General features: G+C 40.1%; 1 protein-coding gene across 2 annotated transcripts in view; it reads right to left on the bottom strand.

The window, feature by feature from the left end:
• The window catches only part of ciita (class II, major histocompatibility complex, transactivator), a 30,159-nt gene extending 12,114 nt beyond the window's left edge, over positions 1 to 18,045 (bottom strand). The window contains exons 1-4 of one of the 2 annotated variants that reach the window (XM_074655244.1): positions 16,618 to 18,045; positions 2,159 to 2,221; positions 605 to 682; positions 400 to 462 (exon numbers count right to left, since the gene is read on the bottom strand). In XM_074655244.1, coding sequence (XP_074511345.1) covers positions 400 to 462; positions 605 to 682; positions 2,159 to 2,221; positions 16,618 to 17,959 — 1,546 coding nt within the window. In that variant the 5' untranslated portion in view covers positions 17,960 to 18,045. Of the gene's footprint in view, positions 1 to 399; positions 463 to 604; positions 683 to 2,158; positions 2,222 to 7,954; positions 8,093 to 16,617 lie in introns of those variants that run through there. The other variant, XM_074655245.1, reaches the window with a different exon arrangement.
• Between the last annotated feature and the right edge of the window lie 343 nt (positions 18,046 to 18,388).

Below are 18,388 nucleotides of genomic sequence, written 5' to 3'. Positions count from 1 at the left end.
ACTCTCATTTATGTTTGTTATTACACGGCTTTGTTGAATACTCGATTCTGATTGGTCAATCACGGCGTTCTACAGTCTGTTATTTCTTTATAGCAGACCGTTGCTATGTATAACAGACCGTTGCTATGGGCGCAGTTCTGATGTCGGACTCTGGCGGACCGTTTTTGTGTCAAATTATTGATTTCTTAAGTAAGTAGCCGTGTAATAAGCGGGATAATGTACAGCTAGCGGTTCATTGTTGTGAAATAAACCCCTTCAGGGCGATGCCGCACCCTGAAGTGGAGCAAACGGGTGCGGCATCGCCCTGAAGGGGTTTATTTCACAACAATGACCGTCTCGCTGTACATTATCCCTTACTTGTATGTCAGCAGTTGCAAAATGAAAAGAAGATCTCCTTACAGCAGGTGCTGAGTTCATTCTCACAGTTCCAAAATGACTCGTCAAAGAGCATATCTTCATGATCTGCAAAGAGGGAATTAGACAATAGATCACCTTTGCGTTCATACTTGAATATACTGTATGTGTAAGTAGTTAAGTGTGTTATTACATACTGCATACGCTGTAAATGAATGAATATGTATGAGGACGTTTGGTTGCAACTTACCCAAACACTTCCCCAGGGATTCATCCAAAAACTTCCGCAGTTCATCATCATCATTCAAGATTTCAGTTAAACATTCATCTAAAACACAAATAATGAGTATTATCAAAACATTCACAACAGTTTTCTTTCCTTTCTTTCATTCAGTATTTGCTAATGAATCATTTAAATCTCACAGTTCATTGGGCCTGCATGTCTGTTTCTGGGGCTGCTTTCCTAAATGTGGCACGTCTCAATTATAATGTGTGAGTTGCAGTACCAACATGTTATCATCAAGACAAGAGGCTGCAACAGTTCTCTTCCTACAGGAGAACCACGTCAGAATGACCTGGAGGAGCACAACAAGCTCGAGGTCCAGCTGCTATGCCCCCAGTTGGAGTCCTACAGGATATATGGGCTACTTTGTTAACCTGAACCTAACTCAGATATGCAGCTAAAACCGTTGGTATCAATAAATGTAATAAAAAGGCCATTATTGTATACGTGGTGATCAGGGGGATAGATGTGGTTGTAGAGGAAGAGATCAAATTTTCTGAATAACAAATGTCTTCTTCATCTCCTCTTTTTGTGTAGACTAATAAAACCAGTATATACAATACCAGTAATGTTGAAATACCAGCCCAAATACTGGACCAAATTTTCAGTGTCTTTGTTGCTTTCCTTGGTCTGGTCAGCCGATTAGACTGTTATGAGGTCATTAATTGGGCGTTATCAGTGGTAAGCCCCATAGATGTGGGTCAGTAGGGCCCTGCTACACCTAATAGTAGGTTTTGCCATCTATTCACATGGTCGATTGCCGAAAGAAGGACTAAAAGAAGACGATATCAATGGTTATAACAGTAGCAACGCTATTATACTATAGTATAGATAGCGTAAAACACAGGGCATTCACCCAAGACACCAATGTTCGCATCCCCTGTGAAACCAACAACGTATAGTTGTCTTTGTGTTCCCAATGTTATGTTTCACTTTTGAAACATAGGTAAGCCAAAACCCGATGTTTTTCCCTAAATTTGACTAAGTGGTTTTGTTGCCTAAACATAAAGAAGCCTTTTTCTTTGAGTTCAAAACATAACGTTTCATTCAATTTTACAACATGTGAGAATGTGTTGCTTTTAAGTTTCGCTTTCACTTTTACAACATAGTAGGCGTAAAAGGTCCCTACTGACCCACATCTATAGTGCTTATAGTCAGTTATACGCACATGTAATGGCCTGATAACAGCTGAGTCGTCTGGTTATAGACATGTCCGTTAGATCACTGATTATTTCATCAATTACTATCTCCATTGCTGCATTTAATGCAAAAATAGCTTGGTGGTGATCCTGGTGTATTGAGTAATGATAAACTTACTATATGTCCTTTAATGCTCCATCAGTATATCTTGCACTTGCAGTGTATTTTTTTATTAGGCTATTGGTATTAACATGGTCTGCTTCATATTTTGGATAAAATGGGGTAAAAGCAGTAGCTTTTCATGTAAACAGTGTCTTGATCCATGTTGAACCATTCAACCGTACAGTCTAGATGGGTTATTCAAACTCAAACAATACACACCTGGTAGATCTCCCCAGAAAGAACTGATCAACGGGTCCTGATCCACTTCCTGCATCTTGGCACCTGATAACACACATAAAAAAATGAAATTAAGAAAAGAAGATATTGATGCTTGAGGACTGAAAGCTAACATGGTCTGTTAAAGTTGCCTGTATTCAACTGATGGAAACCTCTTGGACCTGTGTGCACTGATTAGCGGCAGTGGCTCCTAATGTGTGTCACAGACAGCATCAGATGAGGATTAGGTACAGTATGTCAATGCAGCCACAACCGGTTTTTGTTTTTCACACTTTGCACACGTCCTCACGTTAAGTTTCAGCATTTCCTCATTGCTAAATCGCATTGAAAATACAACGCTATTGTCATCTTAAAATACAGGAAAGATGAGAAGTAATGTAATCCTCTAAATCACAAACCATTTGACCACTTTCATGTGCTACCTGTGCCGTGCAGCTGATGAAAGAGCTACAGATTACAGATGAAGGGTTTCCATTAATGCAGGACTTCCTGCATCTTTGTGCTCTAAGTACAAAATCAAAACAGTCTCACAGCGTTGTACAGTCTGTCCTTACACAAAGATATAAAGGACACAGGGAATGACAACAGTATACCTGGCAGCTATACCAAACAAGTTGAGGGGATATGGATCATTTATGAAAATAATGCTATTAGCCAGCCTTGGTCTCGAGACCGGTCTCAAGATCACTTGTCTCAGTCTCAGACAGAGGATTCCGGATTTTATTTCAAGACTGGTCAAGACCATAAATGCAGTGATATCACTAAATTGTTCTTGTACTTGCTTCATTTGTTTTATGTGGGTGTTGTTCAGGGAATATGGATCTTTTAGATCAATTTGAGGAGTGCCTATGACGTGCATGTTCCACATTTTATTGTAAGTGTGTCATTCAGTGTGGGACTCGCACTGGTCTGGTCTTGGTCTGGTCTCAACCCCTCAAAGTCTTGGTCGTGTCTCGCTCTCGATACACTCTGTTCTTGGTCATGACTTGGTCTCGGTTTAGGTGGTCTTGACTACAACACTGCTATTAGTAAACAGTCCCATATTGAGCAACGCATGTACAAAGATCCCAACTTACATAATGTTATGTATCAGACTCAATAAATGATGATGATGGTCTGTGCATCTTAATGTTTCAGTTTGAAGGACCTGCTTTAGGGGTCAAAAGCCTTCACAATAGATCACCGGACATACATCAACAACCAGGGGCCGTGTTCATCAATGCTCTGAAAAATTACATCGAGCGACTCACACTCGCTCGCAAAACGAAAACAGTTTCATTTTTTCTTTGTTTATGTTTATGTTTAGTTACTGTGTGTGTGTGTGTGGTTTGTGTCTATGAGAAGGATGTGGTGTTCTTCACTAGATTTCAGAGTGTGCTTGTTTCTTGTGTTTTTGTTTTTTCGTTTCATTTTCTTTATCATATTTTTCTGTATGTAAATTGTTGAAGTATGGATTTTTATGTACAGCATAATGAGTTTGTATGTATTAAAACATGCTATACATATAAATTGCCTTGACTTGACTGACAGAGAAGAGCAGCAGTGTTTCCCACTCCTCTTGTCTCTTCCCAGTCCTCGGTTTTCCTCTCTGTTACCAGCACACCTGCCTGCAATCGATCTCATCACCTCTCCCAGCTCCTGTTCCAGCACGCCTGGCTACATTCAGCTCATCACCTCTCCTGCATATAAACCAGATTGTAATCTCAACTACTGCAACTATATGCTCAGGCTAAGCTTTAGTGTCCTTCAGAAGAGTTTTCCTTGTGTTCTTGTTTCCCAAGTTTAATGCTCGTTTGATCCCTGTACTCCAGGATTCCGGTTCCTGCCACCCCCTCTCTTCAACCCATCTGCATCAGCAGTAACATTACAATAAACCTGTTAAACTTCACCTTCCTCCATGTCAGTGTCCTGCGATTGGGTCCTCCTTACAACATCACAACAACAAGCAGAGATATTTATAAGAGCAGCTCTGCATATAATAAAAAAATGCATAGTGTGCTGTAACAAATCAAAGTGTGTTTGCTTACAAGAAAGCAACTTCTTAAACTGTTCAGCTAAAACTGTCCTATTCTGAAGATTGACTGAGATCATCATCATCATCATCATCATCATCATCATCATCATCATCATCATCATCATCATCATCATCATGACCAATGCTACAGTATTTAGTATAATCATTCCGCAACATGTCACAGGTGCGTGCTTGCCTCCCTCTCTGTAAGGCCCCTTACCAAAAAGAAGTTTATTCAAGTGTGCTATTAGTATACTTCTTTTAAACTTAAAATAAGAGAGTATACTTTCAGTTTACTTTTTATGTACTTATCAGAGATATACTGAACAAAAGTTTACATAAGTATACTTGGCTCATACAGAACAGTTTAAGTATACTTGGCTTGTACTGACAAGTATACAGAAAAGTCTAAGTATGCTTGGCTCATACTGACAAGTATACAGAAATATCTAAGTATACTTTGCTTATACTGACAAGTATACAGAAAAGTCAAAGTATACTTGGCTCATACTGACAAGTACACAGAAAAGCCTAAGTATACTTGGTTTGTACTGACAGGTATACAGAAAAGTCTAAGTATACTTGGCTCATACTAACAAGTATACAGAAAAGCCTAAGTATACTTGGTTTGTACTGACAGGTGTACAGAAAAGTCTAAGTATACTTGGCTTATACTGACAAGTATACAGAAAAGTCTACGTAGTGCTTGTACTTAATCTTTTGATCGAGATATACTTAAGAAAAGTATAATTAAGTATTCTTGCCTTATAGGCCTACAGAAAGGTATACTTGGCTTGTGGTTGTGCTTACTTTTTTATAGAGTAGCCTTAAGGATGCTAAAGGGCTTCTCCTACCCAGCTAGAGAAACCTCCAGAGGACTCTTAGGTCAAAAGAAATACCCTAACTAGCTTATATTCTTACATTGGCAAGTAGAAGTAAAAGAAAAGAAGGATTTTTACTTAAACTTATATCAAAAATTCACTCTAAGCACTTTTGATAAACACAGACCCAGAATTCTGGATTTGTTTGTTTGTTTCTCAGAGGTGCAGAACTACAGTACATGGTTTAAAAGTAGCGATTGACGGGGTGACCTCGCACCTGAGAGATCAAGATGCCTACCATGAACTGCAACATCCCCGGTTTGAGCCTTTAATGCATCTCTCTCGCTCTCTCTCTCCCCCTCATTTCCTGTCATCTCTCTAGTGGTAATAGTGTTTACTTATTGAAATTACAAACGATACAGTGTGTAACTCTGTATGGTGGGTGGTGAACGCGTGCCGTCACTTTTGCCTCGATGTAGGATTGTTTCAGAGACCGGCCCTGACTCGCCACACAGACTTGGATCACCTCACGCCATCATGTCTGTGTTCATCTTGGACTAATCCTGCTATCTTAACAAAACAAACGTGCATTGCTGGAAGTATTTCCCTCTCTTCTCTCTCTCCTTCAGTTTAACTGAGGCTAACACTAAAGCCAAGCTGACATGGTGCACGAAGCTAGAGTCATAAATGAAAGATAGGGGACGCATTGTGAGTCAGTAGTTACACTTTCTGTTTGAAGTTGTCTTGGGGTTGTGTCGTGACTTTTTGGGTTCAGTTGGAGACAAAAATCCCTGCTTGCACGAACCAGCCGCTGAAATGCTTATGTCTTGATGACTCATTACATCAAAACTCTCAATTTTCTGATGATCCAATCGAGCTGGGTTATAGGCAAAACCAAAGTGACTGCTGCCTGAAAGACCACAGAGGTTGTTCTGAATGCAGAATCTGTTTATAAAGATTATCGGCAGATAGACAGTTCCTGTGTTTTTGGAGCTACAGTAAGGGATCGCAAAAAAAAGTTGACCCAGAAAAAAGTGCATCTGATCTGGTCAGGGTCAAGTGGCGTTTCAGTGGTTAAACTAGCACTATATGGGGAGCACTTAGGAGGACTTTACCGCCATTTCTCTCCGTTTGGGGATCATTTTATTTCTGTTTGACTGTCAGTGGCACATTTATCACCCTCTATCACTATCCACCTTTTCACCTCTCTGTTTGGACTACTCTAGAGGCTCCACTTGAGCAAACATTAAAGAAAATTAACCGCAGGTATCTTGGCTGTAAACATTTGGTACAAGTTCAAGGTACAGCTTGTGGTTCAGCTGGCAGAGGCAGACTTCCTCTCCTGCCAAATACAATGGCAAGTGTGCTGATGTGTTGTTGAGGTGTGGTGATGTCATCTCCTAAAAGATAAGATAAGTCCAAAATTCCCACCAGACACACACAAACACCCTTACCAAACAAAACTCATCACAACTTTGACTGACAACCAGCCAATCTGCACTTGCTGTACACTGTAGGGCAGAGCTGGACCGGCCATCTGGCATACCGGGCATTTTCCCGGTGGGCCGACGTCCTTTTGGGCCGACGTATGTCTTTTTTTCTTTTTTTGGCCCATAAAACAGGTAAATCGGCCCATGTCTTTTCCTTAATTGACACTGGGCTGGCCCAATTGCTCTGTGCTGGGCGGCCACAGTGAGGAGGAGAGGGAGAGAGATGAGGGAGGGAGCTCTGTATAGCATGTATAATCCTAAAAAAGGGACAGCAGGGGCAAAACAATTTATTATAACTGATGATTACTTTATGCTAAATATTCAAACGCAAAGTTTATGCCAGAGGGGCAAATTATTCAGTTTTCTTTCCTGAGATTTAAAGGTAAAATTAGAAGTTTAACATAAAAATGGTGTTGCAGTGTACTTATTATTTTGTTATTTTCATTGTTTTAAAGTCACCAGAAGTCAGGAAACAAAGTCTCTGAAACTCAAGGTCTCAAGGTTGACGAAACAACCACATTTGAAGGGATTTCCTCGAACAGTCTTCAACAAAACATGGTACACACAGAACAAATGGCCGGTGATGGGGTCGGTCTGGGCCAAAATGCCAGGGCCGATTTGGATGAAGATAATACAAAAGTTGCTCATGGCATTTATAGCCCATTATTAAAGCAGTAGCATTGGGGTGGACTTGTCACCTGACAACACGCAGATATGAGCAGCTATGAGGAACTTGTCAGCTTAAAATGCAGCACAATGTTGCATGCTCAGTCGCTTCATCGATAAAAACAAACACATGCAGCACAACACATAGCAACAAGGTGAGAAATCGTTGCAATAAAGCAAAGAAACGCCTTAAATGCTCTTGAATCTTGTTCATGAATGAGTGGAAGTCATTGTTCATTGCTACAAGTGCTACTCCTACACACTCCCACACAGGCCCAGGCTGGCCACTGGTCTACTATGCATGCTTGTTTGTTTGGTGAGGGCAAAACAATGATTCTCAGAAATGAAATCACTTTCTTTTCATTCCCTTGGAAGTCCCCCAAAAAACCTTGCTTTCACTAACTTCCCCTGGCAACAACCTCTCATCTCATTTACTCATGTGCCTTGGGGGGATATAGCAGGAGCCAGTTTACACACATGCGTCATGGAGTTCACTTCATTTATAATTTAATCATTTAAAGGCAGAAAATATCAGACGGAAAAATGCATTTTTTTTTTTTTTTCATGCTGATCCTGATTTCCTAATGTTGCAAAATACAACTTTTATCACTGTGCATCATTCAGGAAAACAACTTGAAATCATAAAGATACATAAAAAAGCTCATATAAGTCACATATATATATAAATAAATAAGAGAGGAAACCACCCCGACATCTTTTCCTGCATGGGCATAGTTGCGCACTTTGTATAAAAGCGCGCACAAGTCTCCCCATAACATTTACTCACTGGATGATGATCAGGTCCGCTGGACTCCTGCTGCTGTGCAATAAACTCCCAGCTTCTGTGTGTACATCCAACGCAGCATATAACCTCAGATACAGTACTTTCCAGTGAGTGTGTACCACACAACCTGCTGCGTCTTACAATAACCTCTGCTTTTACTTTCACTTAGCTGCGCATCGGAGGCGCCAATTACACCAATCCAAACTGTGGTGGTCTGGTTTGGTTGCATCTGGGTGTGGCATACTGTAGTTTTCGTTTAGGGGTTCATGTAACTGCTTTCATGAAGAACGTTTTTTTTTTAAAAACACTCCTTAAATGATCAGTTGAACACAGTTTGTGTGTGGTACTGATGAGAGGGAGCACAGTCATAACTAAAAACCTAAATTACTGTACATTACCTCATTAACCACGTGCTCAAAATACAGGTGATGCTGATTAAGACTATATTGTTAAGAATTACCCAGTAAAATAACAGTAAAGAACTGGCAGCAGGGTTGCCTTTATGTCACTGTAAAATTAACATTATTATACTGTTGCTGAAATTTACAGCTTTGTACTGTTAATGAAAAATACTGTTTGAACTGTTATTTTTTTTATTAATTTCACAGTATTTTACAGTTAATTTACTGTTTAAAGCTACATTATATAGCTGTTTTCCACCTTTCTTTTACATTATCTTACTGATTTGTTTTAACGCACTATTTAGGTTGTATTTTTTTACATACATTTTAATAAACATTATTTTTTGCCTAGATGAATAGACTTAGCAGGTTACAGACATAGGAATAGTCACACTAAATACAATTAAAGGCACTTGTTGGGAAAAAGGCTATAATAGACTTGTTGACACTTTTCCCAAAATGTCTGTCTATATCTGGCTACAAGCACAGAATGCAAACCAGAACAACATGTGAGTGAAGAACAATAAAGCTAATTCACTGATTTTACAATCATGTACAATGTACAAGCCTCACATGTGAAGATCAGGTCCCAGAATTAAAAAAGTTCTGCATGAAACTGTTACTGATGATACTTTAGACAGTTGATCAGCAGTAAAGTGCTGTTTTTTAAGAATGCATTATAGTTCAGTTAAAAACGGCCTATGAGCGTACTTTAACAGGTTTTCTTTTGTATTAACAATAAAGCACTGTTTTTAGCAATAACAGGTTAATACTGTTGAAATCCTGCTGTAAATTAACAGCAATTGTTTACAGTATAGTAATTTAATTTGACTTCATTATTCATCTATTCTTCTGTTTTTATCTATTCTTTTGTTATTATACAGTTTGTCTCGCACCAATAATGCCAAAGAAAATTCCTAGTGTATACCTCTTACACCTGGCAATAAACACCATTCTGATTCTGATTCTGATTCTGATTATAAATCCATTCATTGACTTGTCCAGGACTGTCTTGCAGATGAATATGTCTCTCCATTAGACCTCCTGATTCCATTATGCCAGCTCAGCTCACCTCCCTTTTGATGTGAAGACAGCCAGCACCTGACAAGGATCAGTTATTATACTCTATTAGTACTTTGATTTTATTTGAAATGAAGTCTCTGTAATCTAAGGATATTATTATTATTATTATTATATTTAATTTTATTTCATGTTTACTTGATAGGGACTAGGGTGACCAGGTGTCCCACTTTACGAGGGACTGCAGAGCATTTTTTATCCCTTGTCCCACGTCCCACATATTGAGACGATGTCCCACATTTTCCTTGGCTCTAGTTTTCAACAGTCAAACCACTGCAGGACAGACGCTTTTTTAAAAATCTGGCTTTCATCCAATGGCTGTGAAGGCTGTCATCACGGGTATGTGTTTGCTGTCATACTGCACACACGGAACAGGTTAACTTTTCACCGTCTTTGCTACACTACGCCCAACGGAGACGATTGCGAGTCACCGCAAAGTCACAAGCTATGCAGATTTAAGCGGAATATGATGGAAACTACCACAAAGAAAAGGAAGAGCAGCTACGACAAAGCCTGTGAAACTACTTATAAGTATTTACAAACCGGTTGAAGGCGATTCTCCGAGTTTTTTGTGAAATTTGCCCGTTATTTTTCAATTTCACACGGGGGGGAATACAACATGAAGCGTCACAGTTCATGAGAGTCTCACAAGAAACGTGCGGCTCAAAAAGAGATGCGATCTATGGATGCATTCGGGCAAAGAATAGAGATGTTATAAGATATGGAGCAGAATATAAATATTTATTATTTAAGTTAGATAGATATTATATCAAAATAGTAGACTACCTGTCAGCCTTGGTAACGTGTCCCACATTGTCCCACACAAACATACCCTTTATCCCACATTTGGTTTGTTGGGATCTGGTCACCCTCATAGGGACAAATACAGTATATGTAGACAATTGCACAACAATTTCCCAGTGCAATGAATCACAGCATTTGTGGATACCTCTCATTTACAATGCCCATCTCTAGAAGAGCCTTTAAAGGTGCTCTTCTGCCACTAGATGTTGCATTCTCCCTCCCTCGTTCCATTGCATTTACTTCACAACAAGACGTTGCCAGGCCCTTACCATCAATCTCAGTCATTTATCTGTTTTTTTTCCAAACTAGCTGACGACCCAGAAATACCGCATGATACCAATACCTTGTTAGAAGTGGGAACCAAACGTCAGATATCTTCCACCGAGATAAACAAAACATCCATTTTGGACCCGCCAAAAAATTTTAAATGATAAATTCACAATCGTAGTAATTTTTTTCAGGAAAAGCCATAGGCCACTTTTAGTCAGCACCTTTCTGAAGGCTCTTTGGATGTATTATTAAAAAAATATATGAATCTACCTACATAAAAATGTTATCAATAAGACCTTTAAAATAACAAATATAAAACATGTTCACAGAATACAGTTAAACTATGTGGTACATTGTGTTCACCTCATAGGAACAGCACTTCCCAGCATACAGTATATACCCATACACATATCCCATTTCCCTTTTTTTCCATCATTTCCCTCGATGTCTAAGGTCCTCTTTCTTTTCTGGCAAAGTGAGCTCTACCTACATATCAGACAGTTATGTTCAGGTTTTGCTTTTTGAGCACTTTTATTCCCCAGCAAGGTGCTTTCAGCTGTCCTTGCATTGTTTCTCTTCCAAATAAACTCGAAAAAAAAAGTTTGGAAATTTGTGTTTAGTCGATTATTTCTCTGTTGTTACAATGCTAATGGTCATTGTATTTTACATCGTTGGAAGCCTGTTTATTTACCTTCACAATGATGTCCAACTTGTAAGGATCATGCGTTTGTGGGATGAGCAGCACAGCTGATTATGCATTGATTGATATGCAGCTAGGGCACGCTGTACGTGTTAGAGTGACCAACACACAACCACGCTGGCTGACCTGCAACGAATCCTGGTTGAGGAATGGAACGCCATCCCACAGCAACGTGTGACCAGGTTGGTGACCAGCATGAGGAGGAGGTGCCAGGCTGTTGTGGCTGCGTATGGATCTTCCACCCGCTACTGAGGCTACTGACGGTGTATTAAATGAATAAAGTGTAAAATCCTAAAATGTTTTGTTTGTTCCTTGTTACTGATAGAGAGTTCAATCATCCAATCCACCAAACAACTCAAAACAAGAGTCAGTACCAACAGGAGAATACACTGTTTACCATTGGCAGAGCATTTTGGCAGATTTTACTTGGGCGCTACCCACATAATCAGCTGTGCTGCTCATCCCACAAATGCATGATCCTTACAAGTTGGACATCATTGTTGAAGGTAAATAAACAGGCTTTCCAACGATGAAAAATACAATGCCAATTAGCAAACCTTTTTTTCTGAGTTTATTTGGAAGAGAAACAATGCAAGGACAGCTGAAAGCACCTTGCTGGGAAAAAGTGCTCAAAAAGCAAAACCTGAACATAACTGTCTGATATGTAGGTAGGGCTCACTTTGCTAGAAAAGAAAGAGGACCTTAGACATCGAGGGAAATGATGGAAAAAAGGGGAAGTGGGATATGTGTATGGGTATATACTGTATGCTGGCAAGTGCTGTTCCTATGAGGTGAACACAATGTACCACATAGTTTAACTGTATTCTGTGAACATGTTTTATATTTGTTATTTTAAAGGTCTTATTGATAACATTTTAATGTAGGTAGATTCATATTTTTTTTAAATAATACATCCACAGAGCCTTCAGAAAGGTGCTGAATAATAATAATTATAATAATAATAATGGCCTTGTGAAGGTAAATAAACAGGCTTTCCAACAATGTAAAATACAATGCCAAATGCCACCAAACACAAATTTCCAAACTTTTTTTTCTGAGTTTATTACAATATTAAATACATGCTCATATCTCTCGAAATCTACTATCTAGCCCTCGATTGTGCCCTATAAAACACACACTCTCACCTCTAGCTATGTACAAGGAAACACGGAGAGTTTTGACAACAAAGTGGAAAGTACCTGCTCTACCTGTTTCTTAGCGCCAATCAGATAAACCAGCGATTATGTGCCACACACATGTCATCATACCATTAGTACCAGTTTGTCCACCACTAGCATGATTTTTTTCTTCAGAAACAAAGGGTGTGTGTGTGTGGACAGCATGTACAAGCAAACACAAGCACACTCAGTAATGGGAAATATGGCACTCTCCTGACGGAGTATTGGAAGGGAAGAGTCTATGAACGAGATGACTGAAGGTGGGAGGAAGCAAAGACAAAGAGAGGGGAAGTAGAATGGGTGTCCATTCTTATGAAGTTGACTCAGAGATGATAGCAGTGTTTTGTTATTTGCTTTCAAACAAAAACACAAAGTCTGCACTAATGTTATTCTGAAACCTTTGACTGAGTGGGGAGAGGTCACAGTGGGTAACACCCACTTACAGTATGTACTGTATGAAAGTCAAGCTCCGCCCTGTAACTGGGTCATATTACCTTAATCTCCACAGGGCAGAACATTATTAGGGCCAAACATTTTTTATCTCTCTCTGACACAACTTTGTGGTATGTACACCGACAGCAGGTTTCCCACGGCAAAGTCCGTGGCTGTTCAGTGTCTCGTTCACCTCAATTTGCATGACAAATATCAGCTGGTTAACCCTTAAAACCACCCGTCCACCAGTGGCGGAAGAAGAATTCAGATCCTTTACTTCAGTAAAAAGTACTAATACCACACTGTGAAAATACTCCACTACAAGTAAAAGTCCCACATTTAAAACCTTACTTAAGTAAAAGTATGTAAGTATTTTATCAGCAAAATGTACTTAAACCTGCAGTACGTAGAATATTTTTGGCATCATTGGACAAAAATTCCATAATAATCTTTCAGCATATTTTAATTCAAGTGTTCTGAGAGAAAACTAGACTTCTGCACTTCCTCTTGGCTCTGTTTTCAGGCTTTAAAAAATGTAGCCCGTGACGGGAGACTTTGGCCAATCACAGGTCATTTCAGAGAGAGCATTCCTATTGAGCGTTCCTATTGGCTGAGCTCCGGCTGGTGGGCGGTGCTTGGTATTTCCTCGACTGATCTCAACATAGCTGCCGGGTCACAAACTTTCTCATTTTACAGCTACACTACAAGATGTTTCTGAAAACATTTGAGGAGAGAAATAGGCATTACAGTAACAGAATATTAATTCATATTTGATCAGCGCTGCCTAGTTTGACCGTTTGATCGGAGTTTGCGAGTGATTGACAGCTGCTCAGAGACGGCCGGCTCCAGCTCAGCTCTGATTGGTTGTTTTCCTCTGGTCTGTGAAATCTTGCAAATGTTGCCGTTATAGGAGCACCGGAGGACACAGACGCACATGATTTTTTTTTCAGATTACCTGTGTCATGTCAGGATATAGCGACCATTATATAAAAATAACTTTTTTTTAATCATATTTGCTCCATTTCTACCCACTGCAGCTTTAAAGTTGTTAAAGTAAAAGTATTGATAGAGCAGTAAAATGTTCCTTGTCAGTGTTTTACTATTATATATGATGTTTTTGGATTAATATTACTGCTGCATTAATGTGTATTCTGCATTTGACTGCTGTAGATATTTTTAACTCGTTTATACTGTTGGCTATATCTACAGCAATGCATCATATTCTATAAGATCATGTTTGTAGCGTCGCTGTCCTGTGAGAACCACGTATCTGGAGATACATTGTTTTCTCTGGACAGGAAGGGGATGAAAAACTGTAATCTGTAAAGTAACTAAAGCTGTCAGACAAATGTAGTGGAGTAAAACATACAATATTTGTCTCTGAGATGTAGCAGAGTAGAAGTAGAAAGTAGAATAAAATGGAAATACTCAAGTAAAGTACGAGTACCTTGAAGTTATACTTGAGTACAGTACTTGAGTAAATGTAGTTAGTTACTTTCCACCACTGGTGTCCACTTTAAAGCTGCAGTGGGTAGAAATGGAGCAAATATATATGACAGTAGTGCATGAGACAGGTAATCTGAGAAAAATCATGTGCCTCTGTGTCCTCCAGTGCTCCTAATGGCATCTGCAAGATTTCACAGACTGGAGGAAAACAACCAATCAGAGCCGAGCTGGAGCCTTGCCGTCTCTGATCAGCTGTCAATCACTCGCAAACTCCGCAGCGCTGATCAAATATGAATCAATATTCTGTTGCTGTAATGCCTATTTCTCACCTCAAATGTTTTCAGAAACATCTTGTAGTGTACTGTTTAGCTGTAAAATTAGAAAGTTTGTGACCCGGCAACCATGTTGAGATTAGTTGAGGAAATACCAAGCACCGCTCACCAGCCGGAGCACAGCCGATAGGAACGCTCTCTCTCTGAAATGACCTGGGATTGACCAAAGTCTCCCATCACAGGCTAGATTTTTTAAAGCCTGAAAACAGAGTCATGAGGAGGTGCAGAAGTCTAGTTACCTCCGCCAAGGCCAAAGGCCTTGAAGGAGGTCATGTTTTCACCGGCGTTGGTTTGTTTGTTTGTTTATTTGTCTTTCTGTTAGCAGGATTACTCCAAAAGTTTACTATGGATTTGAATGATTTTTTTTGGAGGGGTGGATTGTAGCACAATGAATAATCCATTACATTTTTTTAAGGATTTTGATCAGCCTGAGCATTAAGACCACAATATATAACACATGCGCAGTGTAACTGATGATGCGTTGATGACGCGTGACCCTGCCTCCTTCTTTGAGCAGAGAGATACGTGTGGATGTGAATACGGGAGCTGCTGGCCGTCCACGGTGAGAAAGAAAAAAGCGGTAGATGACGGGATGACAGACAAGGTAGTGTAACGTTATACAGACTATCAAGACTGCTGAATGACAGAGGCCTCTGCCGATACTTTACACGGAAAAACACCGTGTTAATAATATGCCGACCACCTCAGGGTACCGCCAGCTGTGAGCTGTGATCTGTTTTAGAAAAGTCGGGCACCTTGGCGGACGTATGCGCTCTCCGAGTGCCAACTCGGAATTACAACATGCTTAAAGGTTGTTATGGAATTTTTGTCCCCTTGATGCCAAAAACACTCTGCCTACTGAAGATTTAATTTCTCTACCGTATTCTTCCAATCGATAACTGCTCAAGCTCAAACATAGTGTAATATGGGATGTGAGATTGACACATTTTTAGAATATTTAACAAAAATCACTAATTCTATTATCTAAAGCTACAGTATCAATATGATATGCTCTGTATTTTATGCCCATCTAACACTCTGTCCTTTTAACAGAAACACAAACAAGCTCTTCTTGTGTGCCAGCGTGGAAAAATCCACCCCACTCTCTCCCCCCCTCTTGCTATTTTTGCAGCCTGGAAATAACTCAAAATGAAACTGAAAGTGAGACACACCTTAACCACCAAATCATGCCAAGACAGCAGTTAACCGACTCTGTCTGCCATCCCCTGCGGGTGGCAGAGGCGACTTTTATTTAGGGATTTTTAATGGAAAGCACCTGGAGATTTTGGACAGAAAAGAAGTTTCTTTCAGCACCCATACAACCATGAAATCAAGGCTTTGACACTATTCCTATAACTCCAGGCACACCATGTACCCTTACAAAAAATAAGTGTACTTCAAGTTAATTTCATGAAGTAAACTTAAGTACACTTTTAGTATATTCCCAAGTATACTTTATGTAATATACAAATATCAATGAACTAGTTCAACTTCTTCAATACTTCTCGGGACTGAAATGGCCCACTTTTTAGTTTATAAAAGTATACTTTTAAGTATACTTTAAATGTAAGAGTAGTAAACTTTGAGTACACACTTAGTTTACATCCAAGTTGTATTTTGTACTGCAACTATAATGTGAACTATACTACAAGTGAACTTCTAGGTATACTGTAGTTATACTATACTTGTAGCCCATTTTTTAGTTTATGAAAGTACACGTAAAGTATACTTTCTGTAAATTACTAGTTTAGTAGTTTTTTACTGCAAGAATACTTGTAAGTTTTTGAACTTATAGTACTTAGACAAATATACTTTTCTGTATACTTTTCAGTATAAGCCAAGTATACTTAAGTATAATTTTATTAAGCATATCTCTGATAAGTACATAAAAAGTAATCTGAAAACATACACTCTTATTTTAAGTTTAAAATAAGTATACTAATAGCCCACTTGAATAAACTTCTTTTTTGTAAGGGTAAACAAGAACAGACAGAGGACAGGTGATGATTGAGTGCAAACTTACCCCAGAGTGAATCCATCCTCTCTTCATCCTCTTTGTTCTTGTGGAAGTCTGCTTTTCCGTCAGCGCTGCACGTTCTTGTACCATAAGCAGCCCTGAAAACATTTTCTACACTGTCCATGACGCCTAATGTCATGCTGTGATCTGTGTCGGAGTAAAATGAGTAGTCTTGTGCGTCAGTATGAGTGTCTGTAGGTGTACAGGGAGAAAACAAATGTGCAATGTCTTCTGCAAATCCTGCGCCACATTGTACGTCCCCCATCAGACAGAGCAGGTCCTCTGTTGTGTCTGTTGTCCTGTCGGCCATCCAGAAGGCATCTAGATCTCCCCCCAGCCTGTCTGTGATGCTGTCGTTAGCTGCTGCACACGCTTGAACAGGTGAGGCATTTCTTCGTGCTTCACAGGTGTACCAGTTATCCCGGTTCAATCCGGTTGTCGCCGCGCTGCAACCCGTAGAGAAACGGAGGCCTCTTGGCGCTCCTTCTGAATCCAGTGTGAAGCTTGGGTCAGTGACCTCCAGCTCTGTAAAGACGTCAGCGTACAAATCTAATGTCCTGCAAGCGATTGCAAGCTCTGCTTCCTCTTCCATATTCAACAAAGGGTATTGTGCTTCACTCTCTGTCCCTGTGTTTTCACTTGTTGCACGGCCAGCGGTCATACAAGGAACCAGGGGCAGCAACATCCTCCGTCCTCGGTCCCAGTGCTGCCACAGAGGGAGAGCTATCCTTCTCGCCGCCTGCTCTACCTGCTCTAACCACTCCTTCTCATCCTCTGAATTCCCCTCATCTACACTTTCATTATCACTTACTGGCTTCTGCATTAATTCTGCACTTCTCAGCAGTTCTGCAATTTCATTGTCTAATGTGAGACCGCATTGGTAGTCGCATATCTGTGTAGAAGAGAGCTTGTGGTTGAGGTAGTGTTCGTCCATCACTGGTCCCCCCCTTAATTCCTCAATTAGACTATTTTCGTGAACAACCTCATATAGTGGATGATTTTGTGGCCTGGACACTATGTTGTCATGTTCATCCATTGACCATACAGACTCTGATCTTGTCTGGTTGTGGTCTCTAGACATTGATGGCCCACATTTGCTCACCTGGCTGCCTTGGTTGACGTGCCACTGGGTGGTAGATCCTTGAGAACCTATCAGATAATCAGACCCTGGTTTACATGCTGCAGGTGCGATCCCCTCAGCGAGTCGGTGCAGACTCAAGCTCTTCCCGTAGGCCTCCGAGATGATCCGCTCTTCCACCAAACCTTCCAGTAGAGCCTGGATCTCGGCAGCAGAGGCCCAGGTCAGAGCCAGCTGCACTCCCTTCAGAACCTCCTCGAACTGGGCCATGGCGACGACGACGTCTGCTCCCCGGACATCGATGTCCTAAAAAAGACAGCTGCTAGTAGAGATGGTCGAGTTTAAGATTGTTTTTTTTTAAAGGGACACAAGGATTTTGTTCAGGAGGTGTTTTCATTAAAAGGGGGAGGTGTTTGTGTGGTTGGAGGGGAGGTGAGTTCGAAGAATTACTTCAGTTTTCTGTGTAAGAATGTGCGTGAGAGAGACTGGACAGAGATGTCATTATTATTAGGAAGTGAGGTTAGATTGCACAAGGAGAGCATTAAGTTCAGCTTCAGACTTAACACTTTCATAGATCTTCTTATAAAATCACCCCTGTTGTTTATGACGCATTCTTAATTTGCATTAATGTTGTCTAATGGTACCTAATATTTAGCTATTTTTCATTCAAAGTAAAAACAAATCAGTTTTTGTTTGCTT

This window comes from Sebastes fasciatus, chromosome 13 (genome assembly GCF_043250625.1).
Source record: "Sebastes fasciatus isolate fSebFas1 chromosome 13, fSebFas1.pri, whole genome shotgun sequence".
NCBI classification, from domain to species: Eukaryota; Metazoa; Chordata; class Actinopteri; order Perciformes; family Sebastidae; genus Sebastes; species Sebastes fasciatus.
This window is presented reverse-complemented; position numbering and strand designations above follow the sequence as displayed.